General features: G+C 36.7%; 1 protein-coding gene across 1 annotated transcript in view; it reads right to left on the bottom strand.

Annotated features, from left to right (window-relative positions):
* Nucleotides 1–5126: 5126 nt before the first annotated feature.
* The window catches only part of LOC113236682 (poly [ADP-ribose] polymerase), a 24608-nt gene continuing 11395 nt past the window's right edge, over nt 5127–18339 (bottom strand). The window contains exons 2-20 of the mRNA XM_026472842.1: nt 17083–17286; nt 15829–15999; nt 14991–15184; nt 14661–14874; nt 13823–13925; nt 12893–13076; nt 12411–12642; nt 11666–11770; nt 10754–10859; nt 10244–10406; nt 9630–9786; nt 9133–9294; nt 8791–8927; nt 8538–8674; nt 8071–8234; nt 7616–7736; nt 7285–7444; nt 6817–6993; nt 5127–5795 (exon numbers count right to left, since the gene is read on the bottom strand). Of these exons, the coding sequence (XP_026328627.1) occupies nt 5723–5795; nt 6817–6993; nt 7285–7444; nt 7616–7736; nt 8071–8234; nt 8538–8674; nt 8791–8927; nt 9133–9294; nt 9630–9786; nt 10244–10406; nt 10754–10859; nt 11666–11770; nt 12411–12642; nt 12893–13076; nt 13823–13925; nt 14661–14874; nt 14991–15184; nt 15829–15999; nt 17083–17286 (2964 nt within the window). The 3' untranslated portion in view covers nt 5127–5722. The remainder of the gene's footprint in view (nt 5796–6816; nt 6994–7284; nt 7445–7615; nt 7737–8070; nt 8235–8537; nt 8675–8790; nt 8928–9132; nt 9295–9629; nt 9787–10243; nt 10407–10753; nt 10860–11665; nt 11771–12410; nt 12643–12892; nt 13077–13822; nt 13926–14660; nt 14875–14990; nt 15185–15828; nt 16000–17082; nt 17287–18339) is intronic.

Raw genomic sequence — 18339 nt, 5'->3', positions numbered from 1 at the left:
TTTTAGAATGAATACCTCATATGGGATTTCTATGTAATTTTTCAGGATGAAGATAAAAATATGGTGTAAAGTATAGTAAATGCAATAATGTGTGTAGTTAGCATTTTAATTACTTAAATTATACCTCTTTTAGATACTATATTATTACATTATTAATTTTTATTCAACAAAAATCAGTAAAAACAAACTGTGATAATGCATATGTGAGGCTTCACTGTAAGGGGACGATATGTTGTATAAAGTCAAGTGTTAAAAGAGATAATTGTAACCTTTTAATATCTTTTTATACAACTATACATATTTTAACTATATCTGTCATTTTTATTTGATAATAATAACAGAAAATAAGACAAAAACTAAGAAAGATGATGTACATTGTAAAGCTTATTTTCTCACCGCCTTTTAATACCATCCCTTTCGGCATGCCTTTTAGGAAAGCTGCATATTCATAATAACTGGTTTATTTTAAACAGCTACCGCTTGTGCCTTACTGACACTGGCTTGGGAAAGGGTGATAAGCACTGTTGCCAATGGGGGTCTGGTACGACGCAGTAGTCAAAAACAATACAAGCTATTAAAATCTGTAACAAAATTAATAATGATTTACACAGTATAGAAATTTGGTTATTATGCAAAACTGAGAACTATCGAATTCCACTTAACCCTTACCTTTGTCTCCACATCCAAAGCAACAGACCTTTAACGGGAATATGTAGGCATAGTTCTTCCACCAATCCTGAAATGAATTCTGTGGACAAACGGTATATCGTTTGCGGAATTTCTCCTCAGACATGTTAAATGTGATCGTCTTTCTATGCTTTTCTTTTACTTAAAGCCCGTTCTTAGGCCACATCCACCTCAGAAACACTTTCCGAAACATTTAAGTAACCGTGGAACATTTTTAATATACAAAAAACGTAGTGAAAAGTTACTCTCCGTTAACTGCCACAGAAACGTTAACCTGTCAAAGGTAAATCCATTTCCCCAAGGATACATAAGTGGTTAAAACGTTAAAATATTTAGCGCGATACCAATTGGCAACGTTTTAGGTTTTGGTTTTACCTATGACAATTAGTGCGATACCAAATGTGCGTAACGTGACACACGTCTAACGTTTCCTTTTTGATTAGCTTTGGTTTTTGTTTTGACAGTTAGCGCGATACAAAATGTACGCAACGTGTCACATTGGCGAGGTTTAAGGTTTTGGTTTTACCGTTGACAATTAGCGCGATTGGCCCCCTCTACTCAATACTCAAGTCAGGACTTGAGTATTGCAGTGAGCACTGAAAATCATTCTCAAATCCTTGCCATTAGGGTCGTATTTCCAGTGCTTGAAATCATACTCAAATCTGCTCAAATACTGACTTGAGCATTGAGTAGAGTTCTGGAATACGACCCTTAGCATGCTTGTCTATTAAATCCAAGGTGGACTGCCACGCAGAGATCCCAGGTTCGATTCCCGGCCTGGGAGAAATATTTCTATGGTCTACATTTATTTCTCTCTTGAGTTTGGGTGTAATTTATGGTTGTCTATGTGTGTATCCATGGCACCCGCGGCACAGGGTTTCCCTAGTGCGGGGCTATGTTGAGTGTGTACGTTGTTATTATTATTATTATAATTGTTATAAAATATTGATTGCAAAGATAATCCAGAAACCTTTATTGGCATATTCTAAGCGCCTGAATAAGTATTATAGCAATTACACGGAGAAAATAAACTGTCTTTTTAGTAGATAACTTTTGCAAAGGTTAAATAACTATTTATAGAAGCTTCTTGTAATAGTAAAAAAAGTATGTTTAGGTAGAAATTTGGTAGTAAATAGTTATATAAAAAAAGTAAATTATATACTGCTAGAACTATTGACTTACAATAGAACCATGAAAAACGTAAAGTGGTCAGCCAACCTGACGTCAGAATGGCTGGTCACTTTATTTTATTAAAATTCTAGAAAATATGTCAATAAAGGTGCTAAATAGTAGCAAATAGGTAGTAAATAATGGGCACAGTTTGGTTTGTATATCTCGTTTGGTCCAGCCATCCTGACGGACACCTCGTGCTGCTCGGAAATTGACGCTTCCATTCCATTCTATTCCGCCGCAATGTAATTTGAGCCTTACGGTTGCCACCGCTCAGCCATCGACTCTCTCCACTATCAAATCTCCACTTTGGTGGCGGAGCTGTCGGCACACTTACCTCCCGAAGCCGAACGCCTACACCTACACGGCTGGAGGATATCTAGCTCAACCTCTACTCTCCGGGCTAGTGTGCAGCGTCCTGTGATAATATCCGGACATAGCTTCAAACTTAAAGGGCCTACCCACGTGCCCCGCGCGTTTCCTCGCCTTACCGGGCAGACAAATGTGTCCATTATACACATACATACATACAGTTAACCACAAAACCCTAGCGAGTCCATAGCCATGTCCGGGTTAGTCAGAGACGCCCGTGAGGGCCATATAACTGGCGGAGGACTTAGCCCAGATGCCCACCGTACCTTGGACTTACCGGGGAGCCCGTAATCTCGCCTATCCATCGGGTGAGTAGATTCCAGTGTGGACAGTCACATATCTTTCTACATCATTTTTGTTTATAGTGACCCTCCCTATATCAACCTCTTGGTTATACGGGAATGGACTATAACCTGTGCAAACAAGCTTGCACAGAGACCTTCTCAGTCAGGTCCTGTCCCCAGATCAGCCCGTTTGCACAGACTTCATCTGGTTCTCAAAAGGCTAGTGCCTTTAGCCGTGCCGGGTGAGCTACTCTGGGTACAAGTACAGCCGCCTCCTATTGTCCAGATAAGTACCGGAGCTGTTGGCACATACACTTCCCGTTACGCATTGCGCAACTACGGTTGCCACAGCTAAGCCGTTGACTCTAAAGTCCACTAACAAATCTCCTCTTTGATGGCGGAGCTGTAGGCACGCTCACCTCCCGACGCCGAAACGTCTCTCCAGTTCCCAGAAACCTACGCAACTGGAGGGACCTTAACAAGGATATTTAGCTCATCCTTTAAGCTCTTCGAGCTAGTGTCTGAAATGCCGGTCGCAGTGTCCTGCAACAATGTCCGGACATATTATCTTCAAACTTAAGGGCAAACCACAAGCACCGCGCGTCTCTCGCCTTAGGCCTTCGTCTAGACTGCTGCTAAGACGTGCTAGCTGCGGGCGGGATAAACGCTCCCGTCACATGCTTTCGGAGCAGACGAACGTGTTCATCCTTACAGCTAACCACAGACCTGGCGAGTCCACACCCAAGTCCGGGTCCACCAGAGACGTGACAGTCAGGATGTATATATTCAAGAATTGCTACCTTTTCTAAATAATTGCTACCTATGATATATTCTTAGAAATTTAAAAAAAATTTTGACCAGCCATTCTGACGACAGGATGGCTGGTCGCCTCTTTGTTCAGCACGAAGGGAGCAGATTTTCCAGAAGTATGTATTACCAATAATTGCTACCTTCACGAATTAAAGGTATACGCTTCATATCTACATTAATTAAAAACATATAACCGATTGAAAATTTTGCGAAAAAGTGCCTGACTAAACTAAAAAAACATAAGTTTTTAGTGCTTTATTGCCATAATATAAAGGGCAGGCGTTCAACAATTACTTCGAAGCGAACTAGTCTGGTGAGATTGCTAATGTATATAAAGCCGAGAGGGTAGGTAACCATCATAACGCAATATTAACAAATAATTTTGTTGTAATTATATATTTGTTAAAAAATTGTATAGTTTTAATTTTTTAGCAAAAGTATGAACAAAATCTTTATCGTAGTTTGTTACAGTGCACTTACACGGGGTTATTTTATTCGAAGGCCAGTTAATTATAATTTTTGTGATAGCCTCACATTTTTTGCAAATTCCATTGCACGTTATTTTATTATTCGTAGAAACTTCGTAGAAATAGAATACTGTTTAAATATCCAACTGTGTGCAATGGGTGAACCTCCCAAATCTTTTCGCGCAAAAGATGGGCACACTGATGCTTAGGCAAGCGATGTTTCATTCTAAATACAGTCTCAACTCCATGATTTAACTTTATACGTTTACTTAACGGTTGCATTCGTTCCCACAGATGGGTATCAACAATAACATTATAAATTACCTACTGTTTTACTGATTGCTACTTCGTCCTTGTATTCCTTTTTTGATTGATTATCATTAGACAGAATTTTGATTTGATCTTCATAACGAACAGCAGCATTATCAGGGCCACTGAAGAAGTCGAAATTTTTCTTTACAGAAAGATATAGTGCCTGTGTGGAAATTTTATGTCATAAAAGGGTACTAATTTCACTAAACAGTGGATCGTTAGGCGGCGGTAAATCAAATTTACTGGAAAAAGACTTTTTGCAGTAATGCATTTTTTTGCTCATCGAGTGGCACAACAAACTTCCTCCCTCTTTTCATTGTCACCAAACACTACTTAAACCAGAAACATAAATATTAAACTGGATATTAGCAATAGCAAAACCTTTGAATCCTCAGATAAAATAAACTAAAACAATTTGATCCACTTATGACAAATGACACACATATTGCGTTATGATGGTTACCTATCCTCTTGGTTTTATACATCAGCAGCCTCACCAGACTAGTTCGACTCGTACTAATTGTTAAACGCCTGTCCTTTATATTATGGCAATAAAGAACCAAGAAGAACAGCCATCCTGACGTCAGAATGGCTGATCAATTTTTTTTTAATTTCTGAGAATATATCACAGGTAGCAATTATTTAGAAAAGGTAGCAAATAGGTAGCAATTCTTGAATATACACTCGGTGCCAGACACCACAGGCGACCAGCCATCCTGACGGTCACACCAGAGACGCGCGTGAAGAAGTGGACAGTAAAATCATAGTATATTAAACCAAATAGAGTGACTCCATACATAACGTTGCAGCGCGGCACACATTATATTCCAATATAACTTTTGAATTGGCTAAATGACAACTTTTTTAGGTACAATCCAATAACATCAGATCTAATCTTGAGGTTCTAATCTAATCGGAGAGGATCTAATCTTTAATTAAGTCGAGACAAGTTATTAAATTGCAAAATATTTTTATTTTCATTATTTAATAATCAAACACGGTGCATTAATTAGTAATACAAATAAAACAACAGCGATCATAAACCAGCAACACCACTCTATCGCTATGACTTGATCTTAAAATTTAACAAGTTCCATCGCAAACGCTCTTCACCTTGAGAAATAATTGAAACAAGTTTGTTCACCATAAAACTTAACAGTGAGTGAACTACAACTAAAAACATGGATAAGATTGAAAATATTTAAAAATTGCCAAGAATTATAAAAAGATTTGGCGGAATAATAACACAGAAATTAACATCGTCTCCCGTTGGGATGATAGCTGCTATAATAGAATATCTATAACCATTTTTTGGATCAACTTGGAGTCACAACAACAAATAATAAACATTGGTCTCATTTAGTACATAGTAATGTTTTACTGAACTAAATTTAAAGACTTTTCGTCGCAGTATCACCCGTATTATTTTGCTTTCAAGCAAACATTATTAATGTCACAGTTTACAATTTTAAAGACTAAATTACGAATAACTTTACTAACAAGATTTTACAATTGAAAGCGCACGCTAAAGTGTGTTTAATATCTAAATACACTTAATATCTAAAATGCAAGGCAATAAATGTGTTATGACAATTTGTACGAAGCGATTTAGAGGCCTTTTTAATAGTTGTAGTTGAATTTCATCTGCAGGAGGTACTTGATGTTGATTTGTGCCACGTCGTATACGATAAATCTGTGAGGATGCTGAGGAAATTATTGTCTTTATAGTTCTAAGTGCAGGTTTATAAACAGCAAAAGAACAGAATATACTTAACGCTAGGTCCTAACTTGTGGACGTGCGCGCGAAATACCACCATAGGTGAAATTGGGTCACCTTCGGACCTTTTCCAAAAATACAATATAGGATTAATTTTGATTGTTCTGTGTCAACCAGTATGCTTAGCATGAACCCAAACTGTCAATTTTGTCTTAAAAATCACACGTTGCCGTTGTGGAGAAGTGGTCCTTTTTAATTGTGGTCATTTCTCATTGTGACCCCAAACCGCCGAAAGGCTCCGTTGGGAAATATATCGGATTTGTAGTGGTTGTTCGTTCTGTGCTTGTGTGCTTTTGGTGGTTTTGGGTTCAACAAAAATTATATGGCCAAATAATTACCATTGGCGAACTACACAATGACTTGTTTAAATGTAGTGGCTGTTTAGCCATTATAATATTAATCTGTAAAATTTTATTAAGTTATCGAATTTGCCTTGTATTTTAAAATTTCTCTTTTTCAACTTAAATATATACCCACATATATAAAACGAAATTGTTATAAACGTAATGACTGTGTGATGTCCAAATGAACTTTAGCACCAACATAATTATATAATGTAATAAAGTCAATTATATAAGAAAATCATTAACTTTCTTTTTTTACCGATTTAGTAATAATCGTCAAGAATAATGTTAAATATAACGACAGAAATGAGTAAGGGGACCTAATATAGCCCTCAATGAGATCATTGATTGCGTCCATTTATACATATATTATCGTTACCGACTTAGTGCAGCAGTAACAAATGTTATAAAAAAATGTAATAATATAAGTAGAGAAATCTTTGGTTACAGTGAAGATCTTCTTTTCGTGTCATCCCGTGCTTTGAGTAGCGCTGTCGGTGAGAAGATTAAAAGTCTCTCGGGGCGCACGAGTATTATTAATTTCTCCTCACGCAAAACCTAAGATATTATTTGGTATTATTATAAAAGGATACTCGTTATAAAGCAGCCCCGTGTTAATGTCCTTGTCGACGGGTTTGCCGAGCGGGACGATAACGCCATCGTCGAGAGTGCGCGATGCTGTTGGATCGGGCTCCGTGCGACCCATGCCCCACGTCGAGTGCAACCCGCTAGGGAGCTTCGTAATCATCTCTGCGTTAGTGCATTTCTTCCTGTTTCAAAGTAATACGCAATTATGAATTCATCATCTTATAGCAAGATGGTACAAACAAATTATGAATTACGAAACATAAAATATATCTTGCCAAATATTGTTGGGCATTTGGGGGCAATCTATTATGATTTACAATAGTCGACGGTCTTTCCCTGGATTTTAACCCTGAAACATTATAACCACGTGAAGGTGGGTGAGCAAAACCAATGTGTTTGTGCCTGTAAGAAGACTTGCGCAACTGTAATATTTTGTAAGTACTCTACAGGACGAAGCATTTTCAGATATTTACATTTCCCCAAGTGCTACTTCACACAGCAACATGATTCCGATAGGGTTGTTTCTGTTGGTGCAGCAGTAGTTGGCCGACTTGGACACCATATCGGCGAAGTACACGCCTTTGCCGAACATGTAGCCTGTCGCTGGTGCTTCTGGCGGCGCTATGCGAAGACCTGATAACGAATTATTACACCACATTACACATGATGATGAGTACGCGAATGTGTATATGTGAAAATACATGTTATGTGTAATATTATATCAAGAACGTTGTCTCTTTTGAATCATCAATGGATGTGTCTATTTGCAAATCGATTATAATTTGCGTCAAAAGTCGAAACTACCTTGTGACAGGATCCCGGCGAAGTTGGTAACGCGGGAGCCGTGCCAGAGCAAGCGACGGTTGTGCAGCTTACGGAATGGTTTATACCGCTTGTTCTCGCCTTCACGAATTACCTTGAAAACCTGAAAAATGTTGGTTAGAAGACATTTTCTTTGGAACAAAATGCTAGTTGCTATGATGTCATGTGACATTCACACGAAGCAGTACCGGGTATATAATACGTGGAGATTAAGAAATTTAGCTATTGTTACCTAATTGTAACTTACTAAAGTTATTAATAATGACTTTATTGTTCACACAATAGAGATGTAGCGTAAGCTTGAGATGAAGCTAATGCCTTCGAAACATTATCTATAGTTAGTTACCTTTTGAGAGCTGAAAATTGTTTTATAGGTTCATTTAGTTATTATTGGCTATTCGTTTACAGTGTGAGTGACATAATTTTTTTAAATATACCTGTTCAATTTCTAGCTTGTAGTGGGAGTGCGTGGCGGCATGTGTGTTTTCGGTGTATTCGGCAATCATTTGGAACTCGGGGCTTTCGCGAGGCAGAGGTGCAATCTCCGCCTTCAGCCTTAGGTAGTGCGCGTTTATTGGCGATGTGCTCTTGTTATCATAATCTTAAATGTATAAGAGATATAAGATATTGTTCGAAGCTTAAATAACTATAGTATATCAAATTTACCCGATATAGAGCGTTGAAATTAATATACAAAATATTAAATGTGCCTGTTTACTAATCACCGTTTTAACACTTACAATTTAGCTGAATAAGTAATCGACACACGGGTTATATATAATACGAACAGATATCCTCCATTTTATTGCAGAGTCGTACGTACGTACGTGTACTTCACGAATGTATTTTAGTGTGCACGGATAAAGTAGAAATAGCAAATGCAGCGTCTAAAATTTTGGCTTACCTGAATTCAACAAGTTATAAGCTATCTCAATTTCTAGGAGATTATCGAGCATCGCAATCTTCTCCTTAACGGTTTCAACGTTGTTCAATAGTGGAGCGTTATTTGTGCCGAAGTCGTGGGGTATCATAGTGAAAAATCTGTAACATAATTACGTATGGCGATATACTTGCAATGGCGATGTTTTTTTAAAGAAAATCAATAATAACGGAGTAAATAATTACTATACTATTTACTCCGTGATAATACTATATACCTATTAGTAGCATCGATGATGTTGTTTTCATTAGCATTTCCCTTCTCGATGTATCCCAGTAATTCAGACAGAACTTTGTATGCACTTTTGATCTGTTTTTTGGAGAGCTTACCCAGCGGCATCTTTTCTGTGTCCAACTGAAATAATTTCACTATGACAAGGTGTTATGTCATTATCATATAAGTTAATGTGCAGTACCGCGTGTTATTAAAATCTTAAACAATTAAGACATTCTATGAACCATTGTTGTTTTAACATTTTTAAAACAGTAAATAAATATTATGTCAATAAAAGTGAATATATGACAAGTCAAACTGTTGTTCAGTATTGCCACTGGGTTACCTCAAACTCAAGCAGGGTCTTTTTCATGAGGTTGATGTCAAAAATGTTCAAGATAAGTTTTTGAACGGGAATGGGCAGGTCGCACTTCTCATCCAACTGCAAAGACGACCCGTCGGTGTCGTCGCCGTAATCCATTTCTACTGGGTAGTACGCGTTTGGCATCTGTGTCGAGATAAAAAAAAATGTTTCTCTAATCCCACCAATTATATGGTCACAGACAAAATAATTCTCTGTACTAAAAATTCAGAGTAATTCCGAGAGGCACTACCCGAAACATCCCCAGCACAATCAATTTCAACCGAAACTGCAGTTGGGTTCGTTTCAAGTAGATTAAAATTTAGAATTAAACTCGTTACACCATTTGAACCGTAATTACTGAGCTGCAAATTCTGGAAACTTTCACAAACCTTGGCCAAGAGCGACCTCGCAAATCAGAATTCAAACCAAAAAAGTATGGAACAATTTCAATAAAGATTGTCTTGATTTTTGCAGTGTACCTTGACGAAGTTTGCACGGTTATGCCATGAATTTTGTGTCTTCTCCATGTAAAGGTCTTCAAACCTTATCTTGGCTTTGTCGAGATTGTTGCAGTCTTCTAATTTAGTGCCGCCGATTGAAGTTCCAATTCTTCCCCAAGAGCGGAAGAGCCAATATCTAAAAGCAAGTAAAAATAGATTACTCTCTTAAATGACAAAAAAATATTTGCAATATATTTTTTTTGCAATGGATATGCTTATAAGCATGAACTTGAGGAGCTTCCGTAGGTTGGAAAAATAATGCAAGACCACAAAACCAACAAACGACATGAAGTTATTGATATCTTAAAAATTAATACAATTGCAAAATATTTTTTTGATATATGATATTATATTTAGTTATAGATATTTTTAAATAGTATCTTCCAATTTGTAACAGGTTATCTGGGTTTCTCTATATAAAAAAATATATGTATTATGAAACATTATACACGTTGCTTTGATTCCAAAGTAAGTAAGTAAAGCACCACACACACCCACCCAGACCCGAGTCAATATAGAAAATATCATTTTCTACATTTGTTTAGTTGTGATTCGTTGTTTAAGTAATAAAATTACAGTAGTGTATATCTTACTTCTTGAAGTTATCGGCCTCCAGAATTTGAAGTTTGTAGTAAGAATTCTTTTGCGAAACAACGTCAGTTAAGGAGAGCACTACGGAGTACTTGTTGCCGAATTTATCAATGTATACGTGTGCTACGTCTTCTAACCCGGAGTCAGTGTCGACCGCGGAGCCACCTGGATAATATTTTATGGGTTATTTTAGCTGTCGCATTACAATAAGTTAAGAAACAATGTTACATAGCAATATAACGTAGTTAACCTTCCTTACATACAGCGATTTAGCACGGGTGAAATCACATTTAGGTTGATTACAAAATAACAAATAATAAGATACATTATGGTTTAGGTCAGGGGAGAGGAAGAGTCTAAAATAGTTAACCAAAATAACAATAATACGTGCCAGACATACTAAATTAAAGGAATTCACACTAACACTGGCTGCATATATGTATAGAGCTGTTTTGTAAAGCATTGATCCAAGAGATGCTGCGTCACAGGTTGTAAAAAAAAGAACCATTTACCTTTAATTTTCAACTTAGTTGATGTAGATTTCGACTTTACGTAAAGACTACCGGACTTAGGAATTGACTTTCCATCAATAATATCTTGCGGTACACGAGTAGCTGGCTACAAAAAACATAAATAATTTAATAAAAATGGAAGTAAATTAATTTGCTACTCCGCGAACCCAGAAGTGTTTCTTCTTAGAAATTGTTTGTTCGTGACCGTCAGGATGGCTGGTCGCCTGTGGCGTCTGGCACTGAGTGTATATTAAAGTATTGCTACCTTTGATATATTCCAAGAAATTTAAAAAAACAATTGACCAGTGATTCTGATATCAGGAAATTTTCAATCGCTTATATATTTTTTAACTAATGTAGTTAAGAAGCGTATACCTTTAATTCGTGAAAGTAGCAAATAGGTAGCAATTATTGCTAATACATACTTCTGGAAAATCTACCCCCTTCATGCGGAACAAAATGGCGACCAGCCATCCTGATATCAGAATGGCTGGTCAATTATTTTTTTAAATTTCTCAGAATATATTAAAGGTAGCAATTATTTAGAAAATGTAACAATTCTTGAATATACACTCACGTTTCCTGAGGATGCCTCGTGGAGAGGCGAAACACGTGTTGGGTATATTTTTGGTGGTAGGGTCTGTGACTGTAGTTGTGCTTGTGTTACTTATTTGATTAATCTCATGCGGAGGGAGGGTGGGAAAATTAACTGCATGAAAAAATATTCAATAAGAGCACAGCTATTTTGCATGATTTAAACTTCACTGGATTCGTGGAGTAGCAAATTAATTTACTTCCAATTTTATTAATATGACATCTGCAAAGTAACGCCTGAATCTACTAATTACACAAAAATAATTTAAAAGAAAAATAATTTGGTTGCAGGTGCATATTTGTCATAAAACAACTCACGTCGGATCCCCAAGGCGCGATATTATTTTCTTTGATAAGTTGCAATGTTTGAGCTATTGTACCATTGACAGGGTCTATTAAATCCAGAAATGATTCCTCTACAACCTGCAAAAACAAGGGAATTAAATGAAAACACAACGAACCATTTGTTACACAAAAATTTCACTTCTATGAGTAATAACGCTTTGCCTATTTGGTAGAACATTATCTTCAGTTAGGTGGATAACTACACTTTAGTCGTAATATAAACAGAGCGTAGGCAGCCTAGTGGCAAAGGGTTTCTTCGAGTCATGAAGCTATGACTTTAATTTCTAAGTAGCGTTTATTAATGTATAATGTTTATATAGTAGCAACGCCTCTCCCTGACGGTGAAGGAAAACGTAGCGCCGAGACCTGCACGTGAAAGAAGGTCCTTAGAAAACGTTTGGAGTGTCCAACCTGCACTGCATTTACATGAACATTTCTCATTAAATATCGACTTCTTAGGTTTTCGCGATTGCAACACTGGACATTATACAATATTTTTCCAGATCGAATCAGCCGTGACCTGGCAACCTGTAAAGAGCTCGAAACGTTCCCTTGTTTGAACAAACAAATGTACGCGATTTTAATAGCAGTCATGGTCACTGGTTAGCAGTAGTTTTTTGTGAACGAGTTTGTCCCTGCCACCTTAGCTACATATTTCTGCCGCTATGCAGTAATGTGAGCATTACTACTTAGCTATTATTATATAATGGTTACATACCTCTATGTCTTTTTCAGTGATTAAGTCGTATACTAATGTGTTTTGAGATCCTTGTGACATTTTCTCCACATCTTTTGGAGTTGCAATGACTGCAGCAGTGGTATCAGTTATATTGGCCTTGTTCAGTACTAGACCACCCAGTCGTAGTATGCGTTTCTTCACTTCATCTTTGTTATTAAGTACGCAAAATTGTAAATTTTTTAGAGGTGGAATTGGTATATTTTTCCTTTCTCTAAAAAAGATGAATAATAAAATTAATCTTTTCAATACCATAATGGTCAGCGTTATTTTTCTTTTTTTAGATCCTACTTTTCAAAATACTGTAGTTTTGCATATTAACTTGATTAATTGACATTCGGGAGCGACAATTCCCTGCCCGCACACCTGGGCAAAATGATTGGTCGAAAGTTCTCTCTCGCACATTACATAAAACTATTGAAGTAATTCTGAGTATGTGATGAGTGCACTAACGAAATACTTACTGTGGTTCCGCTTTCTTAACAATAGTAGCGACAGGCGGCGGCGCGCACTCGAACAGCCTGGTGTCAGTTTTTGGCCTAAACTTCTTAAATGCATCGCTCGATTTAAAGTTTTCAGGCACCTTCATAGACTTTCTCTTCGGCTCTCTAGTTGTGAATCGACATTTAGTCCACTCGTTCATGTTACCTGACAATCAATGACTGCCTCATTTACCAATAAACACGCTTAATTCGCAACTACTGCACATAACATTCGGGCTCTTGCGCAAGGATAAACTTGGATGGACATTGCCCATTTTACATTTTATGCTAGACAACTTGCGCGGGTCCCTCTTCACGCAACAGACGTAATCATAGCAAGCTTATATCTAACAGGGTTGACGGAGAAGCGACGTTCAAAAGTAAAATCTAGGTTCCTCACACTGAGGGGTATCCGTATCATCCCATGTATGTTGCGTGATTTTTCGTAGTTTTCGAGTTATGATATTTTCAATGGATTTTTGGAAATTTACAACCAGTTCAGCTCTAAAAGAATTTTTTTTTTCAGTTTGTTAAAATTTTTTGGGGATTTGTTTTGTAACTCAATTTGTATGAATTGTACTTTCACGCATAAAATAATCAACTTCGTAACATCAATTAAAGCTACGAAAATTTTAAAAGTGGGAATTCGCGACCGAGTGAGTCAAACTAGAATTTTCAACTGAAAATTAAAAATCTAAAAATGTGATTCCATAGTTCTTGGGTAATTTTAAAAACTGCGCTAGACTCTAAATTTTCATAATGCTATTTTTTTTGTATTATTACAATAGTATTATTCTGTGGAATCAGCCTTTTAATTCACTAAAAAAGATTGGTTCACCATGTAAGTGTGCTTGTTCAATCGGTCTTCTTATTACACCCTATAAAATACCAGTATAAAAGTAACAAAATTACCTGTGCACTTGTAGTTAAAAGTATCTAATATCAGCTGGCCTTTGCATTCCGGACAGGGCTCCAATGCTCCGAACGCCATCATGTCGGCAACGCGATCAACGCACTAAAAATTTTAAATGATTAACAAAAGCAATGTATGTTTAAATTGTAATCATCATCAACCCTTTTATACGTCTCACTACTGGGCACGGGTCTCCTCATATGCGAGGGGTTAGGTCATGGCCCAGCACGCCGACTAATGCGGGTTAGGGACTTCACTCGTTTACAGACGATTGTGAACCTTCTTCGACGTGCAGGTTTCATCACAATGTTTTCTTTCACCGAAAAGCTCATACTAAATTATACATATAATACAAATAGAATTTAAAAAAAATGTCAGATTTCGCCATACAGGCAAGAATCGGACCTAAAATTTAGTTTAAATATCTATTATTAGCCTGTACAATGGAAATAAATGGTTTAAATAATACTATTAATAAGTAATGTATTATAGTATATTGTAATAAGTAATAAATTATTATTGGACCCAGACATTATGGCGTAAGAATACAAATTCAACGTAATATCACTTAATGCAACAATGTTTTTAATTTCACTAGGAATGAAAATCGTTCGAATACAGAAACAGATGATAAGCATCTGGGTAGCTTGAGCCGCATTAAGACTGCACTGGTCATGAGGTCAGTAAAACAACAAGGAAACCACATTATTCCAAACCACATTAAAACATTAGCACTAGTCGGGTCATTAAGTCTGTTTATGGTGTAGAGACTGATTGCAAATAAAGGCAAGTATGAAAACAGTCCGCGACATGTGAAGGATTTAATAACTTACATACCTCATCAGGTGAAAAAACTACTTCTTGCGCATTAGCCTCCATCAACTTCTGAAGATCAGATCTGCTGTACTCCTTCAGTGCAGCTCTGTACTTGTGATACAATTTGTCTTGCTTCACTAATTTCTTCTCCAGTTCTTTTTCTTTCTTTATTTCATCCGCGTCTTTTGGTTCAGGCTTAACTTTTTTCACTGGCACTTCATCTGAAGCCTTTGGTCTGAAATTAAAAACGATGTTGTTAATATACATGAAAATTACCCATTATTATTTACATGTCAACCTTTTTGAGAGCATTTGTAAAACATAAATGATGTAACCATTCTATTAACTTACGGTAACTCACTCTTCACAATATTTTGGTCATCTTTCTTGAGCTGCTTGAAACCAGGGAGGCTATCTCCTCCAGCAAAGTAGCCTAATGAGTCTCTCTCAGCAGCAAAACATTGCACATGGTACCAATAAGGCTGACCACCATACTTCATTCCAACTTCAGTGTCAAACATTATCTTGCAGATTCTCACGTCGTCCTAAATGATAAGGATAAAAAATTAATTTAGTTGTAGAAAATAACAGGGGCCTTACCATAAACTCTTATTACGATTCAGTTTAGGACCTAAAATGATTCGTTGTGATACAGCGCTACATGAAGTGTATATCACCATCCCGCTTTTTTATCATTACAAACCTATTATACTGAACTCTAATTTTCATGGTAAGGCCCCAGACCAGTTCATCAGATACTTGCGCGGAATGATAATCGCTAATAAACCGCGATCTTAATTGGGACACAAGACACAACATTATTATGTAACTTTTATTTACTAATAATATTACTTTTCAAAGCTTTAGTTTTTATGCATGTTCTGGATGTAGTCTTCGTAATTAACTGGTGCTAACCGTTTTGATTCTTTACATACAATATAATGTTTAATTATTGGTAATATTTGTAAATGTTATTAGTTTAAAATTTGGGAGGTTACATACTGGTTAATATAAATGTAGTGATTTTGGTCTTGAAATGTATTTGCCCATATTTTAATTTAAAAAAAAAAAGTTTTTTACATCTCAATGTTGTGCTTCATGCTAGATGCGTTTGCGTATCATCGTATCTCGTAATTATGTACATCTGATATTTAATACAGGATACGAATATTTAGTATTATAAAGTTACCTTACAAATCTTAATTTCACAGTGCCTGCAAATGGCCCTGCTGGACTTTGAGTATTCCACCTTGAAATCTTTCAAAGCTGCATTGTCGGGTTCAGCCGCTCTCTTCTTTCTACCTTTGCCTTTCACCACTGGTAGAACAACACCAGTGCAGCTTTCTGTTAACAATGCATGCTTTTTAGAACAGATTATAGGTAATATATAATAACTGCCTCCGTGGCCGAACGGTTACCTTGCCGGACTGCCACGCAGAGGTCCCAGGTTCGATTCCCGGGCCGGGAGAAATAGCTGTATGGCCTACAATTATTTCTCTCGTGAGTTTGGGTGTAATTTGTGGTTGTCTATGTGTGTGTCCATGGCACCCGCGACACAGGGTTTCCCTAGTGCGGGGCTATGTCGAGTGTGTGCGTTAAAATAAAAAAAAATTAAATTACTGGATTACTGGATATACACACCTAATCAACATGCTTTTTTAAGAAGTGTCACATACCTCCATTTACACTTACAGATGCGAATTTTTTTGGGGGATTTTGACCACTTTATCTACGGAACTGCACGAGTTTTCAACTGTCGTTATAAGGCACATGACAACTAATAGTATTATCTCATAAAGTGCATTATATTATATTTTATCTCAAAAATTGCGTTATTTTTGAGAATAATGAGAACAATTTTTGAGATAACACTGTTATTTGTCATATGTACCTAATATGAAGGTTTAGATCAGTAGTTCCCAAACTTATTTTTCTCGTGGACCACTTTCAAAATTTTACTGGTGTCGGTGGACCCCCTGCTGCTACATTTCTACCACATTCTTAAAGTCGCCAAAAAATAAAAATTGTGTCGTTTTTGAGTTCTGTCCCTATATTCCGATAGGTAAAATAAAAACGAAAAATGGTACATTTTATAACATTTTATTTATTAAAAGAATAGAATTACAAGAAAAAAATAATAAGGTAATATAGGTTCAGGTTATAATTTTAATTAATGGGAAGGATGTATTTGACGAAGTGTCAGCAAACGATCAATGTTTGGCTTTATTTTTGTGAGCAATAATCGCAAATCCCCCCGCTCTGTGATGTTTAATTTGCTCCTTTTTTTTGTTAAGAGGTTTGTAACGGCACTAAAACTCCTTTCGACAAGGTATGACGAGGGAAAAGCTATTAAAAATTTCTTTGCGATTTCCCACAGTCCAGGATATTTTTCGGGTATTTCTGCTTGCAGCCAAAATGTTTGGTAGCCTTTTCTAAATTTCACCTTCAGCTCCTCATTGGTGCTTATCTCGAGCAGCTCCTCTTGTAATACAACATTGGCCACTTCCGTTTCATCAAATTCAAATGGATTTATGATCCATGGTGGTATATCCATCGTCAGCATATCTTCAAACCTGGTTTTAAAGTCATCATGCAGGGCACTTAAATGTTGACTGTAGGTATGGATATCCTCATCAATACATTCTACCTGCGACAAGTTTGGAAATTGAGAGAATTCGCGCCGACTAATGTTTTGCTTCATAAATTTCAATTTCCCAAGAAAAGCCGAAATTATCCCCTTTGTTTTTATTAAATTCAGGCTGTCCCCTTGTAACTGCAAGTTGATATCATTAAATTTTTTAAACAAACATGTCAAATGCGCAATGTCTGCTTTGAATTTGATCAAGTTTTCTTTTAAATCTGGATCTCTACTTTCTAGGAACTCTAATACGGAATCGAAAACAGAGTAAAATCTCGTTAAGCATGCGCCTTTCGACAACCAGCGTAGTTCAGTATGTAAGAGCAGTCGTTGGAAGTCTTCATCATTTTCATCGCACAATTGAGCAAATAAACGCGTATTCAATGCATTGCTTCTGATTTTGTTGACAGCTTTTATTACAAAATGAAGAGATCGGTTCAACCTGTCACTTAACTGTTTTGCCACAAGATGTTGTCGGTGGATTACGCAATGAATAGCTGTAAGTCCTGGTATAATTCTTTTGAGATGACTTATAAACCCACGATATCGCCCGACCATTGCAGGAGCTCCGTCTGTTGCCACTGAAATAATGTTTGTAAATGAAATCGATTTTTCCGTAAAAAAATTACTCAGAACATTAAATATTGATTCGCCTTTAGTGTCAGTCTCTAAAGTTCTGGCAAATAGCAATTCTTCGTGAATTTCTTCCTCCATAATAAATCGGACATATGCCATGCTTCATTACCGGGTAACGTTGACTCGACCAGTTGTATAGAAAAATGAGTTTTTTGCAGATGATCGCACAAAAAACTTTCGATATCAGAGCTCATTTCATCAATGCGTCTTTGAACAGTATTGTTACTTAATGGAATTCTTTTTAGTACGTCAAATGGAGATTTGTGCAAAACAGTTTTTAAAACCTCTTCAACAGCGGGTAAAATTAATTGTTCTCCGATAGTGAGCGGTTTTCCAGATTTTGCTATAAGTAATGAGATATTGTAAGATGCCCGCAAGCCGTCATCGTTACTTTGAGATGTTGAAGCGAACATACTGTGCATGGTG

This window comes from Hyposmocoma kahamanoa, unplaced genomic scaffold, assembly GCF_003589595.1.
Source record: "Hyposmocoma kahamanoa isolate Upper Pololo Valley unplaced genomic scaffold, ASM358959v1 92, whole genome shotgun sequence".
Taxonomy (NCBI): domain Eukaryota; kingdom Metazoa; phylum Arthropoda; class Insecta; order Lepidoptera; family Cosmopterigidae; genus Hyposmocoma; species Hyposmocoma kahamanoa.
The sequence above is the reverse complement of the archived record's forward strand: the minus strand, read 5'-3'. Positions and strand labels throughout refer to the sequence as shown.